The 27,646-nt window shown below is 40.8% G+C and overlaps 1 protein-coding gene across 1 annotated transcript in view; it reads left to right on the top strand.

Annotated features, from left to right (window-relative positions):
• The window catches only part of Gpr158 (G protein-coupled receptor 158), a 337,748-nt gene extending 310,564 nt beyond the window's left edge, over positions 1 to 27,184 (top strand). The window contains exons 8-11 of the mRNA XM_048461085.3: positions 11,226 to 11,364; positions 18,367 to 18,472; positions 21,759 to 21,905; positions 22,852 to 27,184. Of these exons, the coding sequence (XP_048317042.3) occupies positions 11,226 to 11,364; positions 18,367 to 18,472; positions 21,759 to 21,905; positions 22,852 to 24,327 (1,868 nt within the window). The 3' untranslated portion in view covers positions 24,328 to 27,184. The remainder of the gene's footprint in view (positions 1 to 11,225; positions 11,365 to 18,366; positions 18,473 to 21,758; positions 21,906 to 22,851) is intronic.
• The last annotated feature ends 462 nt before the right edge of the window (positions 27,185 to 27,646 follow it).

Here is a 27,646-nt window from a genome sequence, read left to right as displayed (position 1 = left end):
ACCTAAGCATAAGCAGGTGACGTCAGATAGAGGATTCTTAAAGTTCTTGCCTATCCATCTATAAATCTCCCAGGTTCACACTCATTTTGACCTTTTATTGCCCACACCATATTAGTGGATAGCCATCTTAACCTATACACACTTAATCAACACTTCACCTCACTCCCCTAACCTTTCTCACTTTGTAAGACCTTTGAGTCATCTGAACCTCCCCTACTTTCAAAATCTCTCATAGAAGCCCACGATGACCACACTTTCTTAGCTCTTCTGTGACCCTCAAACATAGCTGTTTAATAAAACAGACTGTTTTTCTGTTTTGTTTGTCTTTTTTTTTTCGATTTAGGTTTTTTTTTTCAGTTTTTTCAGAGAGACAGGTTGCTCTGTAGCTTTGGAGCCTGTCCTGTAACTTGCTCTGTAGACCTGGGTAGTCTTGAACTCACAGAGATCCACCTGCCTCTGCCTCCTGAGTGCTGTGATTAAAGGCATTCACCGCCACTGTCCGGCAGATTTATTTATTTATTATGTATGAAGTGTTCTGCCTTCATGTATGCCTGCATGACAAAAGAGAGCCTTACAGATGGTTGTGAGCCACCATGTGGATGCTGGGAATTGAACTCAGGACCTCTGGATGAACAGTCACTGCTCTTACCCTTGAGCCATCTCTTCGGCTCTGACTGTTTTTATTGTACAGTCGTGCCCACACAATAACATTTTGGATAATAGTGATCTCTCTATGCAATGATGGTCCCATAAAATTATATGAAACTTACTGAACATTCTTATCACACAGTGTTGGCATAGCCATTGTGTCACCGTATCATTTTTTAGTCGGGGTTTCAGTGGTGCTGGTGTGACTGAACACAACGCTGTGTCACTTGTATAGAAGTTCAGCCATATCACACATAACAGCTGATATGACCGTAAGAGGCTGCATTCCAGGCTTGCACACTGTATTCCACCGTGCATCATTGTTTTAGAGCAGTGGCTCTCAATCTTCCTAATGTTGCAACCTGTTAATACAATTTCTCATGCTGTGGTGACCCTCACCATAAAATTATTTTCAATGCCACTTCGTAACTGTAATTTTGCTACTGTTAGGAGTTGTAATGTAAATATCTGATATGCGGAGTATCTTATATGTAACCCCCAAAGGGGTTGTGACCCACAGGTTGCCCGCTGTTTGAGAGGGCAGGCACTCCTGCCTCGAACAGAAGCTTCACTATAAGACACGATGCTGTGTTGCTAGGGCAGCAGCTCATACTTCTCACAGTGATCACCTCTGCCGCATTGAATGGCTGGCCTATACCGTCTACCAATAGAACTGTACTCTGGGATGTGCGCATGACAAAATTGTGTTGAGTCATTTTTCTGAGCATTTCTTCATTACTAAGGGACACAACTGTGCAGCTGCTGTGCTCTTCATAGCCAGAAAAAGCTCAGCAAGTCACAAACCTCTCCTTAGCAGCAAGAAAATGTGCGGAGAGTGATTTCTACAGTCCTTCTGGATAATTCTAGAGAACGGAACATGTAAAGCAAGGAGGGCTAAGCCCCATCTGGCCCTGAGATAGGTCAGAGTGGGAATTTTCAAGAACAGAATATAATTCCTCTACGTTCCGTGTCCGAGGACCGTATCTATAAGAATACTGTTCTGAAGTGCTTGTGCTGACTGTGATTGTACTCATCACAACAGACTTTGGAGGACAAGTGAGCATGCTCTCTGTGCAGAGTAGACGAGAGAGCGCACCCTCCACCCCTCCCCCTTCCCTCCTCTGAGAGCTACAGGCCCTCGGCATCGCCCTAAGACTGTGTGGCTCACGCTGTTTTCCTGACACCCAACAAGCCAGCTGCCATTAACAGATTCTTGATAAATATTTGCTGGAAGAACAAAAATTAATCCCAGCCCTCTTTCTCTCATTGTAGTTTCTGTGGCCAGAATTAGATTAGGAGGAAGGAACTTGCTAAAGTTAAAAATCCAGAAATTACACAACTGTCCTCAATTCATCTTAAATATAAACATGGATGCTCAAATTTTAGGACACGTTTTTAAGGCTTCTAAACTAAATTGGCTCTTCCCAGTCTTTTGTTTGGTTCATTTTTATTATACCTTTGATTCAGGGTCTCATGGAGAATAAGCTAGCCCCATACTTGCTACCCAAGGCTAGACCTAGACTTTCCTTCCTCCTACTCTTCCTTCCTTAGGCTGGGATTATGGGAGTGACGCAGCACACCTGGTAGCCTTAGCCATATCTATGAGACTCAGTCACATCTGGCTTCCCCAGTAGTTCACATGAAAAGCTGGTACAGATTTGGCATGGCAGTAGAAATTACAATTTTAAAAACATTACATGATATAATTATAAATATTAAAGATGTGGAAAATTTGTTTACTTTTGATGAAAATTTCAATTATTTCATTGTCTTTTAAGATTCTGAATAGAGTTTGAAACTGGGAAGTAGTCCCTTAAGTTAACTGAAAAAACCCAACTAAATATAAATCCCATTAGACTCATTGAAGAAAAAGTTTCTGGTCCTGTGTTCTCTTCTGAACGTAACTGCTGCAGCAGGAAGCCGGCTGGCCATCATTGGCACTTTTCACATCTTTTAAGATTTGCTGTACTGAGAAATCAAAACTCCATTCTGTGAATTTCCTACCTCATTGGTAAAATTTAAGATGTGAAAAGAGTTAACTTTCCAGATCTGAATTAAATGTTGTCGTATCTCACCAACCCGACAGTCTTTGTTCTTAGATTTAGATACTCGAGGCCAAACCCTTGACTCTAGTGCCTCCTCTGAGCTTGAACATAACTGAGGTGGACCAGTGAGGGGCGTTATTCTTTGATGCAATTTAACTAACAAAAAGAAGCCAGTTGCTAAGTGCTGTCCTCACGGGCATTTATGCATGATAGTTCCTAATTAGATACATGCACCAGACTTCAGTTCAGACTTGGGCAAGCACTGAACTTTTTCTTCAGCTTCTGCCAGAATTTAGGTTATGCCAATCAAATGTGGTACAAAGTGCCGTAACTGAGAACGACTTCTCTGCTGTCCCTAATCTAGCACAAGAGCAGATAGGAAAAGCCTACACAGGCCTCCCCTCCTCCTCTGTTCTCCTGTGTTGTTCCACCTGTCTGCATCACTAATGCAGCAACCCCTTTTAGGAGTGTTCCTATGAAATAATAAGCATCCCAGACAAGGACCCTTTATAAAGTAAGTCTACCAATACCTGGCATGTGTCCTGGCTCTGGAAATGCTTTGGAACTTGGCATCCCCTACTGTTAGTCTTAATTCGCCAAGTTTAAAAGGCATTGGGGTACTTAGCTCACTCAATGGAGTGTTTTCAATGCAAACAGAGAACTCTGGGTTCATGTTCCCAACAACCCTGTGACATTCTGGGTATGACTGCGCTTCTAATCCCAGTGTTGGGGAGGTGGAGACAGGAGGATCTTTGGTTTTTCTAGCTGAGTCAGTGAACTCCACAGACAATACAAGACCCTATCTTTAAAGATAACGTGGGAACTGATAGAAGACATCCAGTGTTGACCTCTGACCTCCACTCACCACCACCATACAGACAGACACACAGACACACACACACACACACACACACACACACACACACACATAGATACACAGCATGCACACGAGAGACAGAGATGAGAGAGAAAGAGAGAGACTGTTTATTGTGTCATAAGTAAATTGTTGTAATATGCCTGAATTCATGTTCCAGTGGGGAGTTTTGAAGTATCACTCTTTCAATGAATTCTGACACGTTCTGTCCAAAATACCACATGGTATCTTCTCATGACAGAAAACATAATGTTTACTTTACTCTGTTTGTTAATATGCTTTTCTTTGCTATCCTCCTTCCTGGTGTATTTTAAATTTGTGAAACAGACAATGTGCTCTGCAATTTAATTAGTCCTATGCAAATGTTTAGAAGGGATTGAGAAAAATACAGTAAGTCTTTTATTGAGCTATGTAGGGAAATTCCAAAGTAGCAATTGTTTCCAAGGATTTAAACGACTATCCTAGAAGACTGGGTGTCCTTATGATGGATGAGATGTTGAGGAAGTGCATTTAATGAGCACTGAAGAAAGTGGGGTAGGCTTCCTCTCAGCTGACTCAGAACAATATTTTTGAATTAGGTTCTGTGTATAAATTTTCTTTTATTCTAATGCACCATATGCCTTAACCCATGCTTCATTGCATGTTTCCGGTTTTAAAATGTGGTTTCCATTTTCAGGCAAAGATAAAAGCTTGTCCTAGATCACAGTTCCCTAGAAACTATGGCTACCTATGTTTTCAGAACAATTGAAGCGGGGTTTTATTCTTATTTATTACCTCTTACAAAACATATTCTACTTATTCTACGAAACAGCCTTGCAACAGGACTTGGGGGGTCATAGAAAGTTAAGGTAGCAATGATGACCACCATTTCTTCTAAGACATTTCAGTTCTTCTTAGATTTTATTTTTTTGCACAACAAACTACACAAGACAGTGTATTGCAGCACAAAGGAAAAAGAAAAGGTCTGCCAGATGCTGTGGCTAGTACCTGCAATCCAGCACTTGGGAGGCTATGGCAGGAAGACTGCAAATTCAAGGTCAGTGTGGGTGACAGTGAGTTCTCTTGACTATGGAGGGAGACTAGGTTTCAACAAATGAATTAGGTGGTATATTTTGGCTCAAGATTGGGGATTTTGATCCAAGATCAACTGGGTCTGTAGAGAGGGAGTAGTGCATCATAAACCCATGGTGGGAGAAGTTACTTTTATCATGGCAGCTAGAAAGCAAAAAGGAGAGCAGGGTCCTTCTCCAGGGCTTACCCTAATGAGTTGGCCCTCCCCCAAAACCTAGTTCTCAAAGATTCCAGCACCTCCCAGAGTGCCATGAACTAAGGACAAAGATTTTAATACGAGTCTATCCCACAATAACAATGCGTAAATATAGCAGAGAATGTGAGAAATGGAAAAAAACACACTGGAAGACACAGCTCACTATACTAACCCCAGCCTTGTGCCCCAAATTTCTCAATTCATTGTTTCATGATGTATGATATGTGTCATAGGCTCAGATGGCTCGGGATTCTCTTGGAGCTTTGCTGCTTCCTGTAAATCTCTGATATTTGTAAATGTATTTGTTAAAAGGGGGGTTCACTTTTAGTTTTTTCACTGGAGATGCAAAAGATGATGTGAAAGAAAATTGATCCATGTTCTAGACCTATAAAGGGACATAATAAGTTTGAAGTCAGGGGGAATACATTTGACTGTTTCGAAAGCTGCTTATAGCGAGTGAGCAAGAGGACTAAACAGTCAAATTGCCATGTGATCTGCAAGTGTTCATGTCTACAGTTACATGGCCTGTTAGCATTGGTGTGGATAGTCATATGCTGTTAGTGTGAATAGCCATTAACCTATTAGTGTTTGTGTGGATAGCCACACAGATGGTTAGTGTTGGTGTGGATAGGCACACAAATGGTTAGTGTGGTGTGGATAGGCACACAGACTGTTAATGTTTGTGTGGATAGGCACACAGGCTGTTAATGTTGGTGTGGATAGGCACACAGATGGTGTTAGTATGAATAGGTACACAGACGGTTAGTGTGGAGTGAATAGGCACATGGACTGTTAGTGTGGTGTGGATAGGCACACAGATTGTTAGTGTTGGTGTGGATAAACACACGGACTGTTGGTGTTTGTATGGATAGCCACACAGACAGTGTTAGTGTGAATAGGCACACGGACTGTTAGTGTGGTGTGGATAGCCATATAACTCCTCATCACCCCCATCATTTTTGTGGACCCAAACTTAAAAATTGACATTCAGAAATTCTCCTCCAGACTTCTTCAGGAGCCACTGTTATGCACATAGAGCTTTCAAAAGCATAGTCAATGTATGATATTCATTGAGCACAATGCCAGGCACATTCAACAGATTGTAGGCTGTGAAATCAGATCAGTGGAGGGCACAAATATCCTTCTGAGTGGGACTCTGATCACCACAATCTGTTAAACTTCAAAGAACATATTAATTTTCTAACATACAAGTGATTGTTTCTTGGTAGATTCATTTTGAGTGCTCTGTCTATTCCTCCTTCAATGGTGGAGAAAAAGGAAGCCTGGATCTGGGATAGAATCTAAAATGCACTGCCCGGCATCCAAGGGCTGACCTTCCTGCTCACTGAGTGCACGTGAATGGCGTGGGATCATTGCAGGCAATTCCTACAGTTCTGCTGATGCAAGCAGTTCCTCGCTTCCAGAGTGTGAGACATTCTAGACTCTTTGGTCCAGCTGGGAAATGTATTGCAATATGTATCTGTTTCTCAGTACTTCTCTTAATAAAGCTAAATAAAGCCAGGTCAGAGCCCTGAGAATATCAGCAGCTCACCATGTACCACTTCCCTGCCACACAGACATGCAGAGAGTCTCCCTCCTACAAGGTCACATGCAGCCATTTCTATCTTTAAATATGTATCAGAGCAGCCGCATTCATTCTTTAACCCGTGTAACCTCATATTTTAATCAAAGGGCAGACGAGCAGTGAACATTTTCTTGATGAATAGTTTCTTGTGCTCATTGAACCCCACAATTCTGGAATTTCACATAATCTCAAGATTTATTTTTAATCATGAGTATGAGTGTGCTGTGTCTGTGGGAAGGGGAATGTGTGTGTACATGTGTGTACACGTGTGTACATGTGTGTACATGCTTATAGAGGCCCAAGGTTGATGTCCAAACTCTCCCTTCAGTATGCTTCTATCTCATTCATTGAGACAGGATCTCTCAGTCAAACACCGAGCCAGTTTGCTCCAGAGAAGGGACTCTCTTGTCTCTGCCTTCCTTTTCAAGCTGAAATTAAAGGTAAACTCCCAAACCTACTGGACTGGTAGTTGGTCTGTGGATCCAAATTCCCACCCTCTTGCTTGTATGCCAAGCACTTTAACCCATGAGGCACCTCCCCAGCCTTAATCTCAAGAAGGAGTGAAGCTGTTTGATTTTATACTTAACGATGACCTCCGAGCTGTCCACTCTGGTTTCCTCCTGGTAGAGTCATAAATGCTTTCTACTTTGATCATAAATTATTCTAAGTGAATTGGATTTCCAGAGGAAAGAGGGCATTCAAAGAAACACTCTGGAAACAAAACCTGGATGTTTTATTAATTATGTATTTATTTCTCCTATTTGAAATCATTTGATGTAGTCAATGAGGTAGCACTTGTTAACACAGAAGACTTCCCAGCTTGACTAAGAGGCACCACAGTAGAGCAATGTTTGTACTTTGAAGCTGTTCTCCTTTTAGCCTTGGTGGGGGTTCTCAGATCTCAGAGCTGGGACATCTTCGGTGTCACAGAACTGATATGTATCCTTCTCTGTTTTCCCTAGTCTTTTGAAAAAAGCAGTTTGAAATAATTTTCATTCTGATTTATTAATTTTTTTAAGACCATGGTACTTTAATATTGGTATCCCTGATAATTTGAAAATAAAACACCTGCTTTTGAACCACATTTAAGCATTTAAATATAAAGACAATTTCCTTTTTAACTACACTTCTTCCTTCTGTAGAGATTGTTTAACACAGGAAACTATTTTTGAAAGCAGAAGCCCAGCGCATATTTCAACGCCCACGTAATATCTGCAAAATTCAGAAACAGCTGTATATTCTCTCCACTAATTGCAGTGTTAGTCTGGAGTTAATTATAGGAAACTGATTTTTTTTGGTCTAAGCACAACTCTTATATATCACATTTTGTTTAATTGGTACTTTGAATAATAAATTGTTTTTAAGTTTGAGAGTGTATTGTTTGATACTGCTAATGAAATGATTTTAATGTTTAGCTTAGCTATTATGAGAAATCTTATTTTGTCTTATGTTTTTAAATATAATTCTCCATTGTGGCATCCTAATTAAACTGATGACGACCTTTAAAATTTTCAGCATGGTGATATATAACAACCCTGCAGTGAGTGGCCACAAACGCTGCTTTGCTCACGCAGCTGCAGGTGACCCCTTCACCCGCAGCAGAGTATTTTCCATGGGCTACAGGTGTCCAGTGAGCAGTTCTGTGACTCACACTCTTTTGGTCCAGACACAGTAGTGTACTTGTTGGGTGTGTTGATAAGCGGAAGTCACCATTGTTAGTATCAATGCCAATCTAGTTTCTGGGTCATGTACAGGCCTGTTAAAGAAAAGGTGGGGCAAAATCAAACTCAACAGAGATTGCCTGAGCAAAAAAGGTTCTGGATCAAGAAGCAGCAGAAAGAAAGGAGGTTATGGACCTCCCTAGAGGAACCAGCACAGAAGTTTTATGGGCAGGCAAAAAGGAGGGAGAAGAGAAGGAGGGAGAGGAGGAGGAGGAAAAACAAAACCCAAACCCTCTTCCATGGCTATACTAGATGCCTGCCTCATTTGCAGAGTGCCGTTAGGGAGGTCCCATGTCACAGTGCAATCACCTAGTTGGTCAGATGAAAATAGATTGCAAATTCATCTGTTGTAGCAGTGCTTCTAAGTTTCTCTTTGCTTTGGAGAGTGTGTGTAAGCAAACAGAACAAAGAGCGCAGCAGGGGCTCCAGTCTAGGCCTCCTGCTTGTTTGCTTCTGCAGAGCCAGCAGGGTTAGATGAAGTGGCAGGTAACAGAACATTACATCTCTAACGGAGGTGATAGCTTTTATAGTTATGCGCTTCAGCAAACACTACTGAATCTCAATGTGTGTGGGCTCGGTGCTGTTGCAATTGCTTGAAGAGGGGTTAGGTGTAGAAGGAGCGGTGGGCTGCTTTTCATCCCGCCCAGCTCCTGGCCACCTGGCTAACTTTGCCCCTGAAATAATTACACGGAAACTGTATTCTTTTAAACACTGCCTGGCTCATTAGCTGTAGTCTCTTATTGGCTAACTCTTACATATTGATTCAACCCATTTCTAATAATCTGTATGTCACCACGAGCTCGTGGCTTACCAGGAAAGATTCAGCATGTCTGACCCTGCAACTTCATGGCTGCGGCTCTCTGCCTCTGCCTGACTCTGCTTCCTTCTCCCAGCATCCTGTTCTGTCTACTCCACCTATCTCAGCTGCTGTCCTATCAAAAGCCAAGGCAGTTTCTTTATTAACCAATGAAAGTAACAAATAGACAGATGACCCTCCTACATCAGTTAGGGGTGGGGCTACACAACCAGCAAAGGAAGACAGAGGTTTTAGTTGTGGTGTGGGCCTGAGAAATCAGCTGCTTAGGACTCTGCAACAAGAAGGTTGCAAGTTTAAGGCATGCTTGGGTCACACAGAACCAAAGCTAGCATGGCCCACTCAGATTTTGTATTAAAACAGAAAAAGTAACAAGAGGTGAAGAGCTTTCAGGTCACATGTGGGATTTCAGGGTCCATCCCTAGAACTGGGGGTGGGGCTGGGAGACAGTTTACCTGAAGTTAGATTTGAGAAGGTTAGGGGAGGAAGCTGACTGACAAGTCCATGAACAATTTTGTCCCAGTTATGAATTATGAGGCATGATATTAAAATTATGAAGTATCAATGGAAAGAAAATTTAGTATAGTTTCAGGAGGCTTAGTGATGGGGTAAAACTTGAACTGGATATGTTTAGAGGGCAAAGGGGCAGTGGGTTGGCTCAGAGAACTTATGTTGTGAGCATGGCGGGGCAGACACCCGATAAGTACTATGAAGTCATGCTATGCAGAGTTGGGAGTGCCATGAAGAACACAGAGTGTAATGCTTAATGCTTAATATGTAGAATGTAAGGGACTCAGATTTCAAACTCAGTGGCAATGGTCATGGGGTGCTGTGAAAGTTGGAAAAGGAAATGGCCTATGAAAATGGTCTTATTTCCTGCCCTACATGGTAGGGTCTGGGGTGGTGTTCACACACAGCCAGCAGCCATCAGGCTGAATAATTCGGATTTACCTTAAATCTTACTGAGGGTTTGAAGCAAAATTTATTCTCTTTCTTTGGCTTTCGTCCATGTCCAGGTTTTAAGCTAGCTCCTGGCAGAATGGTTTATTTAAAGGATTTCCAGTAATTGGAGCACTGTCTAATGTTTAGATTCTGCTAGAAAGAAGCTGAAGTGTTGGCAGAGAGAGCCGCTTGGCATGTGGATGGACAATCAGTGCTTTGAATAGAGGCCAGCATTTCAGGTGCAAGGTTACATCTGGGTGACCTAGCATGCGGGGTGTCTCCACATGAGAGCTTTCGCTCTTAGCGGTTAGATGCTATTTTCCAGTAAGGTCATGTTACTAAGAGAGATGAAGTGGATTAGTCAGAGTGGCTTCATATTGCAGTGCACAAACAGGCTGTGATGTCACCTGTCTGTAATCCCTGGATTCAGGCCACTTGAACTGGAGGCAACATCCTATCAATAAAATAAAATAAAATGAAAATGAAAATAAAAAGAAGCAATAATAAGTTTGAAAAACCAACAAATGATAGTTTTAGTATTAAGAAAAGCTTGAGATGATTCAGGAACCATGTGAAGGACTTCATGTATACCAGCTCATCTACTTAGCAAGTAGTCCTCCAAGTGTGCACTTTTATGAGTCTTGCTTTCCAGGTAAAGAAACTGAGTCTTTGTAGGACGTAGCCTGAGGCTATGCAGATTTAGGGAGAGTCAGGCTCAGACTAGACACTCTTAGCTGGTACATTGTGCCTGCCCCTCCTGGCACAAAGATCCAACAAGGTGATTGCAGATTCTATGGCTCTTTCCAACCTCCACCCACAAAAGAGAATTTCTGTCATGTGTGAAGAAACAATGTTTCATTTGTAAAATCTGCCACTGAGTGTTTAGCAACCTGTGCTCCCACAGCTCCGACAGTGGCTATTTTTACTCTCTGAATTGGGCTTGTTGCAGCAGGAGCTTCCATTTCCAGAAGCTGTGTAGGTTTCTTGTCTCAATACTTTGTTAGGACCCAGCCTCCTATGAACTCCATAAACTTGGCTTGAGAATGGGGAATATCATTTCACAGTCAGTGTAGGGGGAAAGGCCATATATTAGCAAAATAAGGAGAATATCAATTGTGTTATAAACAATAACAACAACAGAGTATATCTTTGAAAAATATGTACACATAATAAAATTTTAAAATTAAAGAGATGGCATCTGTATCTTTATGTGAATGGAACTTTGCAACATCTCAGATTACAAACCTATAATAAAAGACATGTTAAAAAACATTAATTTTCTAGTTTTAACCTATGAAACTAATGGGGAATTGTTTGTTTCTCCCACAGCTGAATTCCTATTCCTCTTGTGGGGCGTTTATCTCTGCTATGCAGTGCGAACAGTTCCTTCAGCGTTTCACGAACCTCGCTACATGGCTGTCGCCGTTCACAACGAGCTCATTATCACGGCGATATTCCACACAATTAGGTAAGTGATCTGTCTTAGGTAGGGCTTCTGTGGCTGTAGCAAAACACCATGACCAAAAAGCGACTGCAGGAGGAGAGGGTTTATTTGAATTACATTTCAACATTGCTCTTCATCACTTAAGGAAGTCAGGACAGGAATTCAAACAGAGCAAGAATCTGGAGGCAAGATCTGGTGCAGAGGTCACGAAGAGGAGCTTCTTACTGGCTTGTTTCCTATGGCTTGCTCAGAACACCTTCTTACAGAACCCAGAGACCATCCACCACTGGCTGACCCTCCTCTATTGATCACTAAATGAGAAAGTTTCTTACAGCCGAATCTCATTGAGGCATGTTCTCTGAGGACTCTAGTCTGAGTCAAGTTGACACACAAAAACCCAGCCAGTACAACTGACCCTTTGTCAACTTGACACAAACACATCACTATTAAGCCACATTTCTTTTTTCTTATTCATCCCCAAGATCTCACACTAAAATCATATATTTTTATGATTTTACCCCACTCTTTACCAGTTCAGTCTTTAAAATTTCAGTCTCTTTAAAATATCCAATCTTTTTTTTTTAAAGTTCAAATCTTTCATCTGTGGGATCTTATGAAAAAAATCAAAATTAAATTTCTTCTTCAAGAAGGAAGAATCAGGGAATCATCACAACCTGAACCATGCCAAACCAAACTCCAACAGTATAAATAGGAAAGACAGTGTCCAATTATCTGGGCGCCACTCACGATCTTCTGGACTCCTCCAAAGAGCTTGGGTCCCTTCTCTGGCTCCGCCCTCTGCAGCACACACAACTTGTCTTCTAGGCTTCAGCTGGCTTTGCTCCACTGCTCCTGCTGTCCCTGGTGGTCATCCCTTGGTACTGGCATCTCCAAAACACACGGGTATCTGCTGCAACCCGGCTGCACTTTCACCAGTAGCCTCTCAGGCTGTCTTCGTGGTGCCAAGCATCAACTTCTTTGCATGACCCCTTCCATCCTGGGCCTTCAACTGCCATTGAGGCTGAGCCTTCACCAGTAGCTTTTCCTGCTCTCCTGCAGTGGCACGTCTCAGTTGCTCTCCATGACTCCTTTGTTGTAAGGAGGTAACGAGCTGCGCCCCGCCGCCTGGCTAGCTTACACCCGAAATAACCACACAGAAATTGTATTAATTAAATTACTGCCTGGCCTATTATCTCTAGCCTATTATTGGCTAACTCTCACATCTTGATTCAACCCATTTCTAATAATCTGTATAAAACCACAAGATCATGTCTTACCAGGAAATATTCTAACCAGCATCAGTCTCAGGCAGGAGCTTCATGGCATCTGCCACTCTGCCCAGCATTCCGTTCTGACTTCCCTGCCTACCAAGTTCCTGCCCTATCAAAAGGCCAAGGCAGTTTCTTTATTCAACCAATGAAAGCAACACATAGACAGAAGGAGCTCCTATGCCACTCCTTCATTCCTTAAAAACTAATAACATCTGGCTGACTCTTATATATTACCAAGTCTGGCTGCCAGCATGAGGTACAACCTTGACCACCTCTGGAAAAGCATCTCTGTACTGTCAAAAAACAAATCCCGGAAGATTCCACCTCAGTGACGTTGGTCTGTTCTTAATCACTGTGACTTTCTCAGCTCCAGCTAGCCAGCATCAAGAATTCCAGCAAAGCAAAGTTTTGCCTTAGTAGTTCTGTATGTTGTTAGTCACAGCAATTTTTCAGCCCCAGCTAACTAGAACCACAGGATCTTAATTCAAAATAACAAATGGCCCTGATAGAGTCTGCAAACTTCCCTCTGAAACCTTGCAAGCCAGGCTTTCCTCCTCTGCACTGCTCTCATTATTCTTATCTTTCATGTTGGTACAGAACATTGCACTGGGTTCCCAACACTCAGCCCAAAGCTCCAAAGTCCTTCCACAGTCTTCCCAAAAACATGATCAGGTCTGTCACAGCAATACCCGACTCCTGGAACCAATTTGTCTTTTTTAGGGTTTCTATTTCTGCAACAAAATACCATGACCAATAAGCAAGTTGAGGAGGAAAGGGTTTATTTGGCTTTCATTTCAACATAGGTATTCATCACTTAAGGAAATCAGGACAGGAACTCAAACAGGGCAGGATCCCAGCAGCAGGAGCTGATGACAGAGGCCAAAAAGAGGAGCTGCTTATTGGTTTGCTTCTCATGGTTTGCTCAGTCCATCTTTTTATAGATCCAATGACCAGCAGCTCAGGGTTGGTACCACTCACCATGGTCTGGGACCTTCCTCCATTGATCACTAAATGAGAAAATACCTTTCAGTTGAATCTCGTTGAGGAACTTTTTTCAACTCCTTTCTCTGATGACTATAGCTTGCGTCAAGTTGACACAAAAAGAGCCAGTATATGGTCCTTGGAGGCAGTATAAACACTTTTGGGGGACTTTAGGAGGGTGCAGTTTAATTTAAATAGCTAGACTGTAAAAGATGAGTAATGGAAATACTTAAGAAGGATAATGGGTTCTGAATACCTCATTGTTGCAGAAATAGCAGATGAATTTAGTTACTCTTAGCCCTTAAGATGGGTTTTCTTTCTTCTGACTTCATTTATTTTGAGAATTAGCTCCATATTATTATATTATGTAACCCTACTTACAAGATACCATGGGATATTGCTTATTGCTACACCAAGTTACTAAGGTATAAAACAACACACACACACACACACACACACACACACACACACACACACGATAAAGCAGCAGTAGGAAACTCATCCCTTCTTATACATATTTAATATACTGGTCTATACTTCCAAGCCCTTCGTGCTCAGACAATTCATGTGTGAGGTCTCAACTGAATCCTCTTCAGTGTGCTGACTGGATTGCTGTGCTCACTGCTTCTGGCACCTGCTGTTTTAGGCATGGTCTCTGAGCCTAGAATTTATCAACTAGCCTTTGTTCTGTGATTCTCCCATGAACCTGTCCAACGGACTAGGAGAAGGAAGAGTAGAGAGATGAAACAATGTGCACCTGACTTGTGAAGCCTTTCTTGTACATCACAATAAAAATGAAGTGGAAATCTCAGGGGCCAGGTAACAAAAGGAATCCTAGCATTTTAATGATAACAAAAAAAAATGTCATCCAATTGCTTGAAAAATACTGAAAGGATACAGTTAGGACTGTGATGAGAAAAGTTGAGTATCATTTCCCTGATGAAAGGGTTAGGGTTCATTCCTCTGCTGACATCCATACTTCCCTGGAGTTGGAGAGGAACAGGAGACTGGCAGTTTCTCTATGTGACTGCCTCTCAGAAAATACTGACTTCTACCTATAGAAACCGGTAATGCCCAAGAGCAGTTGGGATTCCAGGCAGATACTTAAACTTTTAACAAAAGAGAAGGTTATCTGTCATCCAGTAGCTCTGGAAACCCCATCAGGTCAGGAGTCAGGGAACTGGCCCAGTTTTGTCTTGCCTTAGCTCAAGAGACAGAGAAATAAAGATGGGAAGAAAATAGAAGGTTTTGGAAATTTGAGAAGAAGAATAGAGTATGGGATTAAAAGTAAGACAAGGGAGGGATACTTCTTAAATCCACCTGGACTAGAGTCCCCAGATCTGACAGAGAATGACCTGGGTCTAGAATGTGGGAAAAGACAGAAGACCTTGTCATGGTCCCATGGAATAAAACTCAAGATTACCTTTCAAGCAAAGTCACTTTTGTTACTAGTCTCCAGAAGATCAAGAGTATAAGTTTTAAGATTTAACAAGCTTGCTTCTCTGTAACCAACTACAAGTCAAATGTTCTTTTCAGAAGCCACATAGCTAAAAGTCTCCAAGAAGGCCCCTTGTGGGTGATTTACCAGCTCTGTTATTTTCACAATGGTACCAAGGAGTGAAAAAGCTATTGCCCTACAATAAGTTGCCAGCATTCAGAGAAACAAATTGCCCAAATTAAAAAATTCAAAGAAGTTGTATAAATGTACCTGTGTGCTTTAGATGTTCTTGGTTGGTCCCATACTAAATATGATCTTTTGATGGATTTGGAAATGGAAATTCACCCAGGTCCTTCCATCAACAGACAACTATATTGTTTTTTTTGATAAAATTTCAAAGATATTTTAGTAATAAGGCAGCATATAATCACTACTGAAAAATCATAAAACAGTTAGGAAAGAAGCAAACCGCTCACCCATCCTTCATGGATAAGCACTGTTAAAAGTAGTACATTCCTTTGGATATTTTTATCTATGTGTGTGCGTTTGAAACATTAAAAATTTGGGAATCTGTATTTCCAGAAAGAACAAATGAAATTCAAACTAAATGAAATTTTAGTTTCACACAGTATGTCTACAGAACACTGATTTAGAGTGTGGGTGGAGGAAAGTAATAGAAATAAGATTTTAAAATCAAATATTTTCCAAACCTACTTACACATGGAATCAATAATTCTGAAGCTTATAAAGACCCAGAAAAAGAAGCAATAGCAATAATCTTAAATCAACAAGATTCGCTTTAGTCCTTTTTTTCTTGAATGAAATACTGTTGACTAAGCTTCTAGTAATAGGGAGACATGTATGACACACGTGTTCTTGCTTGTGGCTTCACATATGACATTTATGTATGTGTATATAGTACATGTGTATGAAATTTATCGTACATATATTTACTTTCATTCTTATGTAACTTGGACATTACACAAAAGCAAATCAAAATCAAAGAACTAACTCTGAAGAGGTAAACAAGCAAAGGCCTCCTCCCAGCCTGCTCTAATTCTTCACTGACTTTTAGAGAGAGCACAAAGAAACCCTTTAGGAATCTGCAAGATTTTTTTTGTTTGCTTTATTTTTAAACACACATTCTCAAATATTGCTATGCTCCTGGATTTTCAGTCTATTTTTGCAAAGCTAAAACACTGTTTTAAAACTGAAGCTTAAAAACAACTGCTTTAAAACCATTTTTCTCAAGATATTTCCAGCCAGAGCTGCAACCAGGCAGCAATTTAAGGCCGATTAAATTGAAAGTAATTAATGTCAGCATTATTTCAAAGTAATTTTTGGAAGGTCACAATTTTTACTTAAAGTGTGTGGAGCCACTCCTCCTAGATGTAGGAGGCAACTTCCTATGGAGAGCACATACTTGTGTTGGCATAGGAGATAGAATTTCCCCTACAAGAGGGTGCTTGCAGACACAAATCCATCTGCACCCATGCGTCTTTCTCTGCCAGGATTTGTAATGACCACTAAATGACTGGGTTTGTATCATTTTTAGGGTACACCATTCATGTGTGTGTGTGTGTGTGTGTGTGTGTGTGTGTGTGTGTGTGAATGTGAATGTAAATGTATGTGTCATACATGCTTCAGAGACTGTCATCTGTTGCTCAGTACGGCATGGTAGTCCCATCACAATGGTTTAAGAAAATTTCACATGACTTGAGGAAACAGACCATGCCATAAAGTATATTGCCCTTGAATAAAGTGTATGTTAAATACATTCAAAGCCTAGGGAAGTTCACTTTTCCCACAAAGGAACTAGAGAAGTTGGCAGTCTAGAACAGCCATGTGACATGTGGGCTGTCATCAAAGTTCTGCACATTCATGTGTGCTGTGAGTCTTTTTTCACATCTCCAGAATCGTGGGGAAACAGCCGTCCATTTGGGATGACCCCAAGCTTCTCTCTTAGATCAGTGTTCTAAAGGATGGAGGAGCGAGATGAGGACGCAGTACCCTTGGCGACATTTTGCTTTACACATTAGTAAAATTATAATGAATGTGGTACCTTGCAGACTTTAAATTTAGTTTAGTCAAGTTCAGCTATTACTATGTTTGCTCTGTAATTATGATGTGAACCCTCGAGAGAGATGCTACAGTAGTTAAGAGCACTTGCTGTTCTTCCCGAGGAGCAGGGCTCTGTTTCCAGCATCCACACTGAGTAGTTACCGCTGCCCTGTAATCCCAGCTCTAGGGGAATCCAGTGGATTCCTTCTGGGTTCCACACATTCCTGCGTGCATATGCCAATACTCACAAACAGACTCACACATACACATAATTAACAATTAAGCAAACCTTAACAATATGAAATTTATTAGTATGTTAACTTTTCAAATTTTATGTTATGTGACATTGGAACAAAATTCTAATTCTTCAACTTCTAAAGCAGTAAAATAGCATGTTGAGCATTGGGAAATATACAGTGTATGGGGAAGTTAAAGGGGGATTATTATTACAATAAAACCTTTATAAATACAGCCCCTAGTTTGGGCATGGGGAGGAGTCCTTTTAAATGGTGCTCTCCTTGCGCATTCACCCTTGGATTGACAGGCATTCCAGAGCAGACCAGTAGTAAATCCTTTTCGCCAGCTTGAAGAAGATCTTTATGAAAACTTTGATTGGAGATTATTCTAAATACTGTATAAGACAACTTGACAATTCTTGAACACATCAAAGCTTTATTCTAAAAGTTTCCTTTTGCCGGGTGTTCTGCTCAGAGGTGAAAAGTGTTCGTATAGCACCACAAAGAGAATGAAAACAAACAAGAGGGTATCTCAAACATCCTTAGCATAGCTCCTATCTGCTGCATCGCTCACTGTTGTAAGGTTTTCAGACTATTCACAAAGACAAATAAGTAAGTAATTAACTATTCTTTTCCCTTCTTCATTTTAATTGATGTTTTTAAAACAAATAATGTTAAAAGAAAATACTCAAACATGACATGCAACTAAATTTACCCAAGCTACCGTCTATAGCTTCCATTTTGAACCTATGTGTATTCTTGACTTTGTAGAATTGATGTATATATGTATATCATATCAATAAATGTCAACATAAGAGTATTAGCATGGTTTATATGTAGATACAACCTTAAATAATAACTTTACAGTCCTGCCAACCTAAAAGTCATTTACACCTTTATTTTTCTGTGATGCAAATATATGCATAGAAGCAACCATTTTGTGTCTCTAAGTACATCGAGTGGAAATGTCTGCAAACATAATGGATTTTGAAGCCAAAATCTCTACCTTGACAGCTAACGTGGAGCCCTCTCCTTTCAGATTCGTGCTGGCCTCGAGACTTCAGTCTGACTGGTTGCTGATGCTCTATTTTGCGCACACTCACTTGACGGTGACAGTCACCATTGGGCTGCTTCTGATCCCAAAGGTATTCATCCAGTATTGCATTTGTTCTCACAGGGCAACTGTCTGAGGCACATGGAGTTTTTACTTCTCTTGAAAGTACCCATAACTATGCACAAGGGGAGTGTGGAGATTTTCTTGATGCTCCAAAAGTTGCCTCTAACATTTCACCCCAGGAAAGTGAGTGTCTGTTTCTTTGGGAAATTATTAAACATCTTAAATAAAATGTAAGGACCTTAATTTATACCAGATTCCACTATCTCTTTTAATCCCTTTCCAAATATTTTTATCTCTACTTCACTCTTAGGCATTGTGACTTATTCTAAGTAACTCTTACTGAAGCTGGCAATATTAGCAAGGTTGTTTTACTTTTGGTTGTGAGCCTAGTCCTTAATGGCTGGGCAATCTCTCCTGACCACCAACGATTTTTAAGGAACTGCCGCTAAACAGCCTCTCTATATCTACCTTCAGAGGAATCTTGTGTCGAAATTTCAGAGAATTTTTGCATAATAAAAATTAGTGAGTATGATATTATGTATAGAGGAACCTCTCTAGTAGCATATTCTGGTTGTGATTTGCCTAGGATTAAAGGGGAAGTGAACTCAGCTGATGTAGATTCTGGATGGTTCTTCATCTTTACCTGGCTGTGTATTGTAACATCAGCCAAGATTCTCATTTGAATTTCAGTTTCCTCAGAAGTAAAACTTAGAATAAAATAAGATGACTTTGGAGTTTGGGCTAAAAGTAGATTATACAAGTTACAACATCATAATTATTATCACAACTATTCTGATGTTTACAGAGAAACGTTGCATCACAGCAGCTAAACCCAGAGTTGTGATTTCTTGTCTTTCACACCTGGTTTCATCTCACTTATCACATACAACCCATAGGTTCAATCTCATTGAAAAGACTAAACAATTACAAACAGTAAAATATCAGTTTTTCTGCCTTCCTGAGTAATGCTAACTGATCACAATGTTTCCAGAGGTTACTTTGCTACTGTAGTTTATCTAAGCTCTTTAAAACATTGTAATACAAATTACATATTTATTAGGTTAATAGAAACTCTGACTGTTCCTTCTTAAATTATTACTGAACTACAAAGAAAATTTAAATCTAATGTTCCTGCAAAATCTTTATTCATGAATGCTCACAGCACTATTATTCATAAAAATCTAGATGTTTGTTGGCTGATAAATACATAAGTAAAACATGGTATATCTTTATAATGGAAGTTATTTGTTAATAAAATGCATTTAATGCAGGCTAGGGAAATTATCAGTCAGTAAAGCACTTGTTGTGCAACCATGAGAACTCTTTCTTAAACTTATACCGTATCAACAGTTTTGGTTGAAAACAATTCTGTTCATAACTTGGACTTCCCACAGGGCAGGAGACCCTGACTTCCCTAGGGGACAAAGAGGGAGGAGGAGAGGGAGGGGGGAGTGGGAGGGCGTTGGGAGGAGGGGCGTAAATGGAAACTTTTTATAATTTAATAAAATTACAAAAAAAAAAAGAAAAAAAAACAATTCTGTTCATGTAGGTGTCCTTCAGGTGCTGTATAGACTTGGGACTCTATGATATTTTTCTCTCACATCTGGAAGTCCATGGTGCCTGTGGGTCTCACGGGAAAAGAAAAAAAACAATGTTTAGTCACCATGGTTTTTCAATAAGTTCTAATTATAAAACACAGATTGTTGTTAAATAGAAGATTGCTGCTTCCCGTGTTATTGTGTGCACATGGATAACTGGTGTTCTAGTTTTAACCCTCTGGCTGTGATAAAACATGTTGAGGAAAGAAAGGATTTACTTGGTTTATAGTCCCAAGCCATAGTCTGCTGCAACCAAGGGGAAGTTGAGCAAGAACTTAAGTGGGTATTCACATCACATCCATAGTCAAGAGAAGAGAAAAAAGCACTGATCTGCTTGATTGCTTCATCCAATATTGTTTCATCTTAAATAGTTCAGACCCTGAGGGGATGGTGACACCCACAGTAGTAGAAGCCTTCCTACATCAATTAACAACCACGACAGACTTACACAGACATAATGAACCAACCTGAAAAAGACAAATACTCAACTGAGGCTCTTTTCCTGAGTGATTCTAAACTGTTGCAAGTTGACATTAAAAAAAAAGCAGCACAGCTGACTAAGCTAATCATTTAATGAAAACTGCCCTTGCGTCATAAAAGAAATGATCTATTAAATTTTAAGTATAAATACACTCTGAAAATTACCCAAGATTAAAGTCCCAATTAATAGTGAACACACAGTTCATTGCGCACAAACCCAAGTTCCATTTTGCTTTCCTTTGCATCAATGTTTTCACTGTTGGTAACAGTTGACCAAGTCTGGTGGAGCTATCTCTCTGCAGGATCTACTAATTTTTAAAAAAAATGTTTGAAGTATTATTAATCTGGGGAAAGAGAATCTGTGTTTTCTAAACTGTTATCTCAATTTTCATAAAACATTGTCTCCATATTGTATAAGGCGTGAGTAGGTTATTTTTTCTTTCCTGCCTTCTGTCACTCACCCAACTCACTCTTCCTGACTTTGATACCAAAGGAAAAGATAGACAAGCACACAAAACCAAACAACAGTACTCGAGCAAAAACAAAATGTGAGAAAGGGGGAGCTTGATTAAAAATGATGTTCTTGAGGCAAAAATCTCTAGTGTCACTTAAATCTTCCACTTTAATTTAAATGTCATCTGAGTGAGATGCCATTAAGCAAGATGATACCATGCTCTACCAGAGTCCCATGTCTTATTCAGAGTTCACTGATGGCCAATGTGTGACTGGGATCACCTATCCTGTCCACCGGGTTTTAGCTAAAACCACATACATGGCTGAAAAGTCACATCCTTGTCTCTAGGGTAATTATCTGTATAGATGAATAGATTCTCACTGAAGCAGAACTTATTGTATTATATAATACTATACCCAGTTTTCATTCATACATAAGTACATCAAATTTCTACTCCTATGGAGGCTTTCTTATAATTCTTCTATTTTTTTTTTCAAAGAGCAAATATATTATGGAAAATGAGTAAAACCTAACCCTGAAATCCTAAGGAAGAAACAAGGGTAATGTTGAGGTGGAAGAGTGAACAGAGTGATATTGCCTTTAGTCAGCTCTAGCACATCCCAGGGAAAGCAAAGCACATTCATAGCCACAAACCATTGCTAAGTGTTGAGTGGGCGAATCCATTTAGGTGAAGAAATTAAGTTAGCACCAGAACCTTAGAAGATGATGTGCTGTCTAACAACAGGTTGATGGCTACAGTTCACACTGAATATCTATTGCAGTTTTCACATTCAAGCAATAATCCCCGCGATGACATTGCTACGGAGGCATATGAAGATGAGTTGGACATGGGTCGTTCTGGATCCTACCTGAACAGCAGTATCAATTCAGCGTGGAGTGAGCACAGCCTAGACCCAGAAGACATACGGGTAAGGCCAGAGGGACCTTTTGTGTTTCTGTGTCAGATCAGTTCAGCTTATGCCAGCCATACAAACAAGTGTGTGTGGATTGGAGCACATATGTGGGCTCAGGTTTCTGTCTGCTTTGAAGAAAAAGAGAATGTCTGCTTGTTAGCCTGAAGGCATCTGGGAAGTAAGACTGCAGTGTAGAATCATGGTATAATTGTGCTTCACACAACTGCCTCAGCAGCTGGGCGGTGGTGGCGGCACATGCCTTTAATCACAGTACTTGGGAGGCAGAGGCAGGCAGATCTCTATGAGTTTGAGGCCAGCCTGGTCTACATGAGCTAGATCCAGGACTGGCTCCAAAGCCACACAGAAACCCTGTGTCAAAAAACCAAAACCAAACAAACAAACAAAACCTGCCTCAGCTCTCACACCTGCCTTGGACACACTTCTTAATCTTGACTGGTTTGTTGACATACTATGATTTTAGCAAGGTAAGATATATCTGTGAGCAGAGAGACTGGCTTGTTTAATATAATGTGTGAAAATAGATCAGCCTCTGAAGGAAGAAGATGCTTTGGACTGCTGTTGCCAGGTCCAGTGCACACCAGTCATGACTGTACCAGTGGCAACGCTGCTCCCAACACCTCACAGGGTTGTGTTCAGCAACTCTCAGGCATCGGGTTTAATTATAGCCGGGCACAGTCTTGATCACACAAGTTAAAAACTCCAAGTCTTTGCTCCATAAAGCAAAGTAAAACCTATAAATTTGTGTATTGAAGTTCAAAGTTTGTTTAAGGGGAAAAAAAAACCCAAAATTATTAGAAAGTTAAGAACAAGGAGAAATTGATGGGTGCAGCCATTACTATTGTCTGAGAAAGCTCAGTCTCGTTTTCATTAGCACCAGTCAGGTGTTTTCTGTCACAAAAGCTAAATCTCTGCCTCTTTGAATGTCTTCTTGTCCCGGCAGGATGAGCTGAAGAAACTCTATGCCCAGTTAGAAGTGTACAAGCGCAAGAAAATGATCACAAACAACCCCCACCTACAGAAAAAGCGGTGCTCCAAGAAGGGCTTAGGCCGGTCCATCATGAGGCGTATCACCGAGATCCCAGAGACAGTCAGCAGGCAGTGCTCCAAGGAGGACAAGGAGGGTACGGATCATAGTGCGGCCAAGGGAACAGGCCTTGTCCGGAAGAACCCCTCTGACTCCTCAGGGAACACAGGGAAACCCAAGGAGGAGTCCCTGAAAAATCGAGTCTTTTCTCTCAAGAAATCCCATAGCACGTATGACCATGTGAGAGACCAAACAGAAGAGTCCAGCAGCCTACCCACAGAGAGCCAGGAGGAGGAAGCCACAGAAAATTCGACCTTGGAGTCCCTGTCAAGTAAAAAATTGACACAAAAGCTCAAAGAAGACAGTGAGGCGGAGTCCACAGAGTCCGTGCCTCTGGTGTGCAAGTCAGCCAGCGCTCACAACCTCAGCTCCGAGAAGAAGCCTGGGCACCCGCGCACGTCCATGTTACAGAAGTCGCTCAGTGTCATTGCAAGTGCCAAGGAGAAGACGCTCGGGCTGGCTGGAAAAACCCAGACTTTAGCTACGGAAGACCGATCTAAGTCCCAGAAACCTCTGCCAAAAGATAGAGAGTCAAACAGGAAGTACTCAAATCCAGATAACACAGACACGAAAGATCCCAGCCTTCCAAACTCCAATCATTTGGAGGAGCAAAGAAAGCCTCAGAAATCCGGGATTATGAAACCGCAGAGGGTCAACCTCCCAACTGCCAATTCTGATCTGAGCCCCAGTACCAACCAGATAAAGGACAATTTTGACATTGGAGAAGTGTGCCCTTGGGAGGTTTATGATCTGACCCCTGGTCCTGTGCCTTCAGAACCAAAAGCTCAAAAACACGTATCAATTGCAGCTTCTGAACTGGAACAAAACCCAGTTCCTTCCTTGAAGGAGAAGGCCCACCTCAAGCCTAAGGCAGCTGACGGTCTTCACCCACTTAATCACAAGAGTTTAGACAAGACAGAGGTGTGCCCCTGGGAGAGCCAAGGTCAATCCCTTTTGGAAGACGAGAATCGACAGGTTTCTAAGACTCCAGTTCTACCCGGGAGAGCTAGGGAGGAGAATGGAAGTCAGCTCTACACAGCCAGTGTGTGTGCTGGGCAGTATGAAGAACTGCCCCCCAAAGCTGTGGCATCTAAAGTAGAAAAGGAAAAGCTCAACCAAATGGGAGACCAGGAGAAACAGACATCTGCCTCTGGGGGCACCATTCCTGGCTCCTGTAACTCAAGGAATCCCTCCCAGCCACTTTTAACGTCACGAGCAGAAGTGTGTCCTTGGGAATTTGAGACCCTAGATCAACCAAATGCTGAAAGAAGTGTAGCTTTACCCGCCTCCTCTGCTTTAAGTGCAAATAAGACAGCAGGGCCTCGGAAATAGGAGGTCTTGGGGCACTTTCAGAGTACTGCACCCTGGGAAGAAAAAGGGTCATCCCCAGTGTGATAGAAAATAGACCTGAAAATCAAAAACTACCAAGAAATTCTTGTCAGCTTGGGGAAATACGGCACACTGCATGGTGAGGTAAAGGCATGGGCTGGAGAAGGCTGGAAGCAGCTGTGTGTCACAAGGAGGAAGTCTGGCTCAGTCATGAAAAGTCATTCCCAGAGCAACAGTGGGGAGAACTTGGATTTCAACCTGTCTCACGGACATGGCCCAGTCAGTCTTTACCCATGGGATTGCACGGTCCTAAGCAAGTTTAACCAGGAGGCATGGATTTTAAGATAGGGGAAGCTTAGATCTGTGTGACTGGAATCCTAAGTAGCCAATCAAAACACCTACTTTACCTATTTAACCTTGGTAGCACTACTAACTTAATGCACCCCAATACCTTTTATATAAATGATTGCTCTCATTTTCTTAAAATGTATGTTTCAGTACATTGTTGTGTCTCATATTCAAGCATTCCAGATTGTGTAATTTTTGCAAATAACTTTGATATTATGTGACACAACACATTTATGCAATCCACAGCTACTCAATCGTCATTGCAAACTACTGAATACCTGCTATCTATCAACTGTAGTTGATTCTTGGAGTACAGTAAGCTTTCTCTGGCTTAGGAAGCCATAATTGTTATGATGCAAACTTTTAGTTTGGACCGTGGTTTATATAGCGTGAAGTTGGATTTGAGTCTATTATTTCCCATCATAGTTTGTTGTGATGTCTTAATTTTTAAAATATAAGTTGAGTTTCTTGTTTGCACTTCTGGTAGGAACTCTGAAGCTTTATTAGTCTTGGAGATCAAGTGGTCCTGCTTCGTCACATGTCTCAGTAAGTTAAGGACAACTTATCCATTGTTTGTTCCAAGTCAGAGCTAGCCCACCTCAATGCATTGTCCTTTTGAACTCTTTCAGTATTTGGTATTAGCCGAGTGAGGAAACTGTGCTGTGCGTTATTACCAATGAACGAGGGAGAATGAGAGCAAACTGCAGGTCCAGGAAATTGCCTTTCAATTGTGAACAACAGACACAGAAAGGTGGCTCCTAATAGCACTTTCAAGGATTATTTTTATAAAGAGAAAAATTAACGATCGCATCAAGATCATTATATGGATATATTTTTATTATGCATACTGAATATATGATATTTTAAATTACCTTAAACTGTTTATTCTCATAAACTTTTATTCATTGCTTCACCTAGATGTAGAACTTGCTGGCCTCAAATCCCAAAGAGATTTTATAACCTGACTTATTCAAAGCCCATAAGGTGTATGGGCTCTTAATTCTCTCCAGCACCCGAGCTTAGAAGTCCTGTAAACTACCATTGCAAGCCACCTAGCTCAAAATGCAAAGCATAAGATTTGTTTGAAACCCCTAAAGCATATCTTCTAGAACACCCTGCATTCCATACTGATCTCCTAGCATGAACATCCTGAGTTGCTGACTTAGCTCTAAGGATGCTATCTTGAAATGAGATTCCAAAGTTCCATCACACTTTATGTAAAGATGAATCACTTAAAACTACATCGCAGGCTTGCATTTCTTCCTTCATAAAAACTGAACAACTGCTTATTTGGCCAAGACATTTCCATCCAAAGGAACGATTCTTTCATTTGATGAGCAACAAGGAGAATTTGCTAGGAAAATGGAAGATGGGGAGAAGGAATCAGAAGGTAGATACAAGGCTGTTTTTATTCTCAGTGGAAGATAGAAACAATTATTTGTATCTATCATCAAACTTATCTCAGTGTTAATTTTTTTATTCAGGAGTAAGCAAGGCAGAACCATGCATAAATTGTCCTCACCCTTTTCTTGCTTCATGCATTACTCAGGTTGGCAGGGTGGGTTTGGAAAGCTATAGAAATTTTATTTTTAACTGCTGCCTTCATTAATTTATATCATCCCCTCCTTTTCAACCAAAACCTATCTGCTAGATGACTTTAGAGTATTTCGAGGAGCATTTGTGAGCTTGGTTTAGAGTTCCTAGACTCGCATACTTGTTTCGCTTGTGTCTGAGATCTGTTAGCACTTGATTCACACTGAGAATTACGCAGTCAACTGTCACTGATTTTTGCACTTCAGAATGATCCTGCTTGACATGTGGCTTACAGATTTGCCAAATTATACCTTAGTGACAGTCTGCCCCCACCCCAGATTACTCTCCACTATCACAAAGCAGAGCTAATGCCTAGGGTCTTTCCTAGCCTTTTGTCAATCCTTATCATCAAAAGATATTGAACTGTCTCATTGTGGAAGCTTCCCCCCCTCCCCCCCACCCCGGCTGAGAACAATAGAACAATAGAAAGTGCACACGATGTGAAGGTCGCACAAACATTTGCTAGGTTGTCCTTTTCAATGCATGTGCAGGCTGCATCCTGTCATTGTTTTAAGCCAGGGTTTATAAATAAGTAGATTTATATCAGTCTTAAAAGAAGTGTATATTTTATGCAAGAATTAAATGCTTTACAACATAAATTATTACCCCACCCCTTGTAAGCTTCGGTGGCAATACGGATTGAAACCCGACAGTTGTCTTGTATTTGCTTCCTAGGTTTCTGCATGCAAGTGGTGATAGGTAGGACTGACAACACACTGCCTTTGACTTCTAGCATTTAGCAGCCGAGAGTTGTAGAGTCAACAAAGCTGTAAGTCTCTTCACTTAACCTGTGGTTCTTCTAAAACTATTATCTGAATCTACAGCATCCCACCATGATATATTTGGTAAATTTATGTTGTGATGTGTTACAGCATGTAAATAACTATAACTTCTCTGCAATAAAACATTTATATGATAATGATTAGTGTGTTCATCTATCAAAAGTTGGTTATATTTATTCAACTCATTCAAAGAAATTACTTGTAAATCTGTGCCTTTGGTTCAATACATGTATGTGGTGTGTATGTGTGTGTGGGGGGTGTAAGAGAGATTTTCTTACTGCCTATCTTTGGCAATAACTAATTAGCCAAGTGTAACTACAGATAAAAAGGTGATTATTTGGTACAAGTAAAACTCATGAGGCTAAAGGTTGTGAATTTTACAAGTTTCTATTATTCAGTTAGACTTTTTGTTTATTTAACACACACACCAGTCAACCTGTCAGTTTGCTAAGCTGTGATAGTATGATGGCAAGCAAGGTTTCTAATAATATTCAGTAATGCACATATGACACCAATGAGCATCACTAAGTTAAGGAGTCAGGGAAAGGTCAGCTAGAGAATTCAATTATAAATCCCAGAAAAACATCAGGAATGAAAGA

Source organism: Myodes glareolus, chromosome 14 (genome assembly GCF_982192425.1).
Source record: "Myodes glareolus chromosome 14, mMyoGla1.1, whole genome shotgun sequence".
Classification (NCBI taxonomy): Eukaryota; Metazoa; Chordata; class Mammalia; order Rodentia; family Cricetidae; genus Myodes; species Myodes glareolus.
Note: the sequence above shows the minus strand (reverse complement) of the source record. Positions and strands in the feature narration are given on the sequence as shown.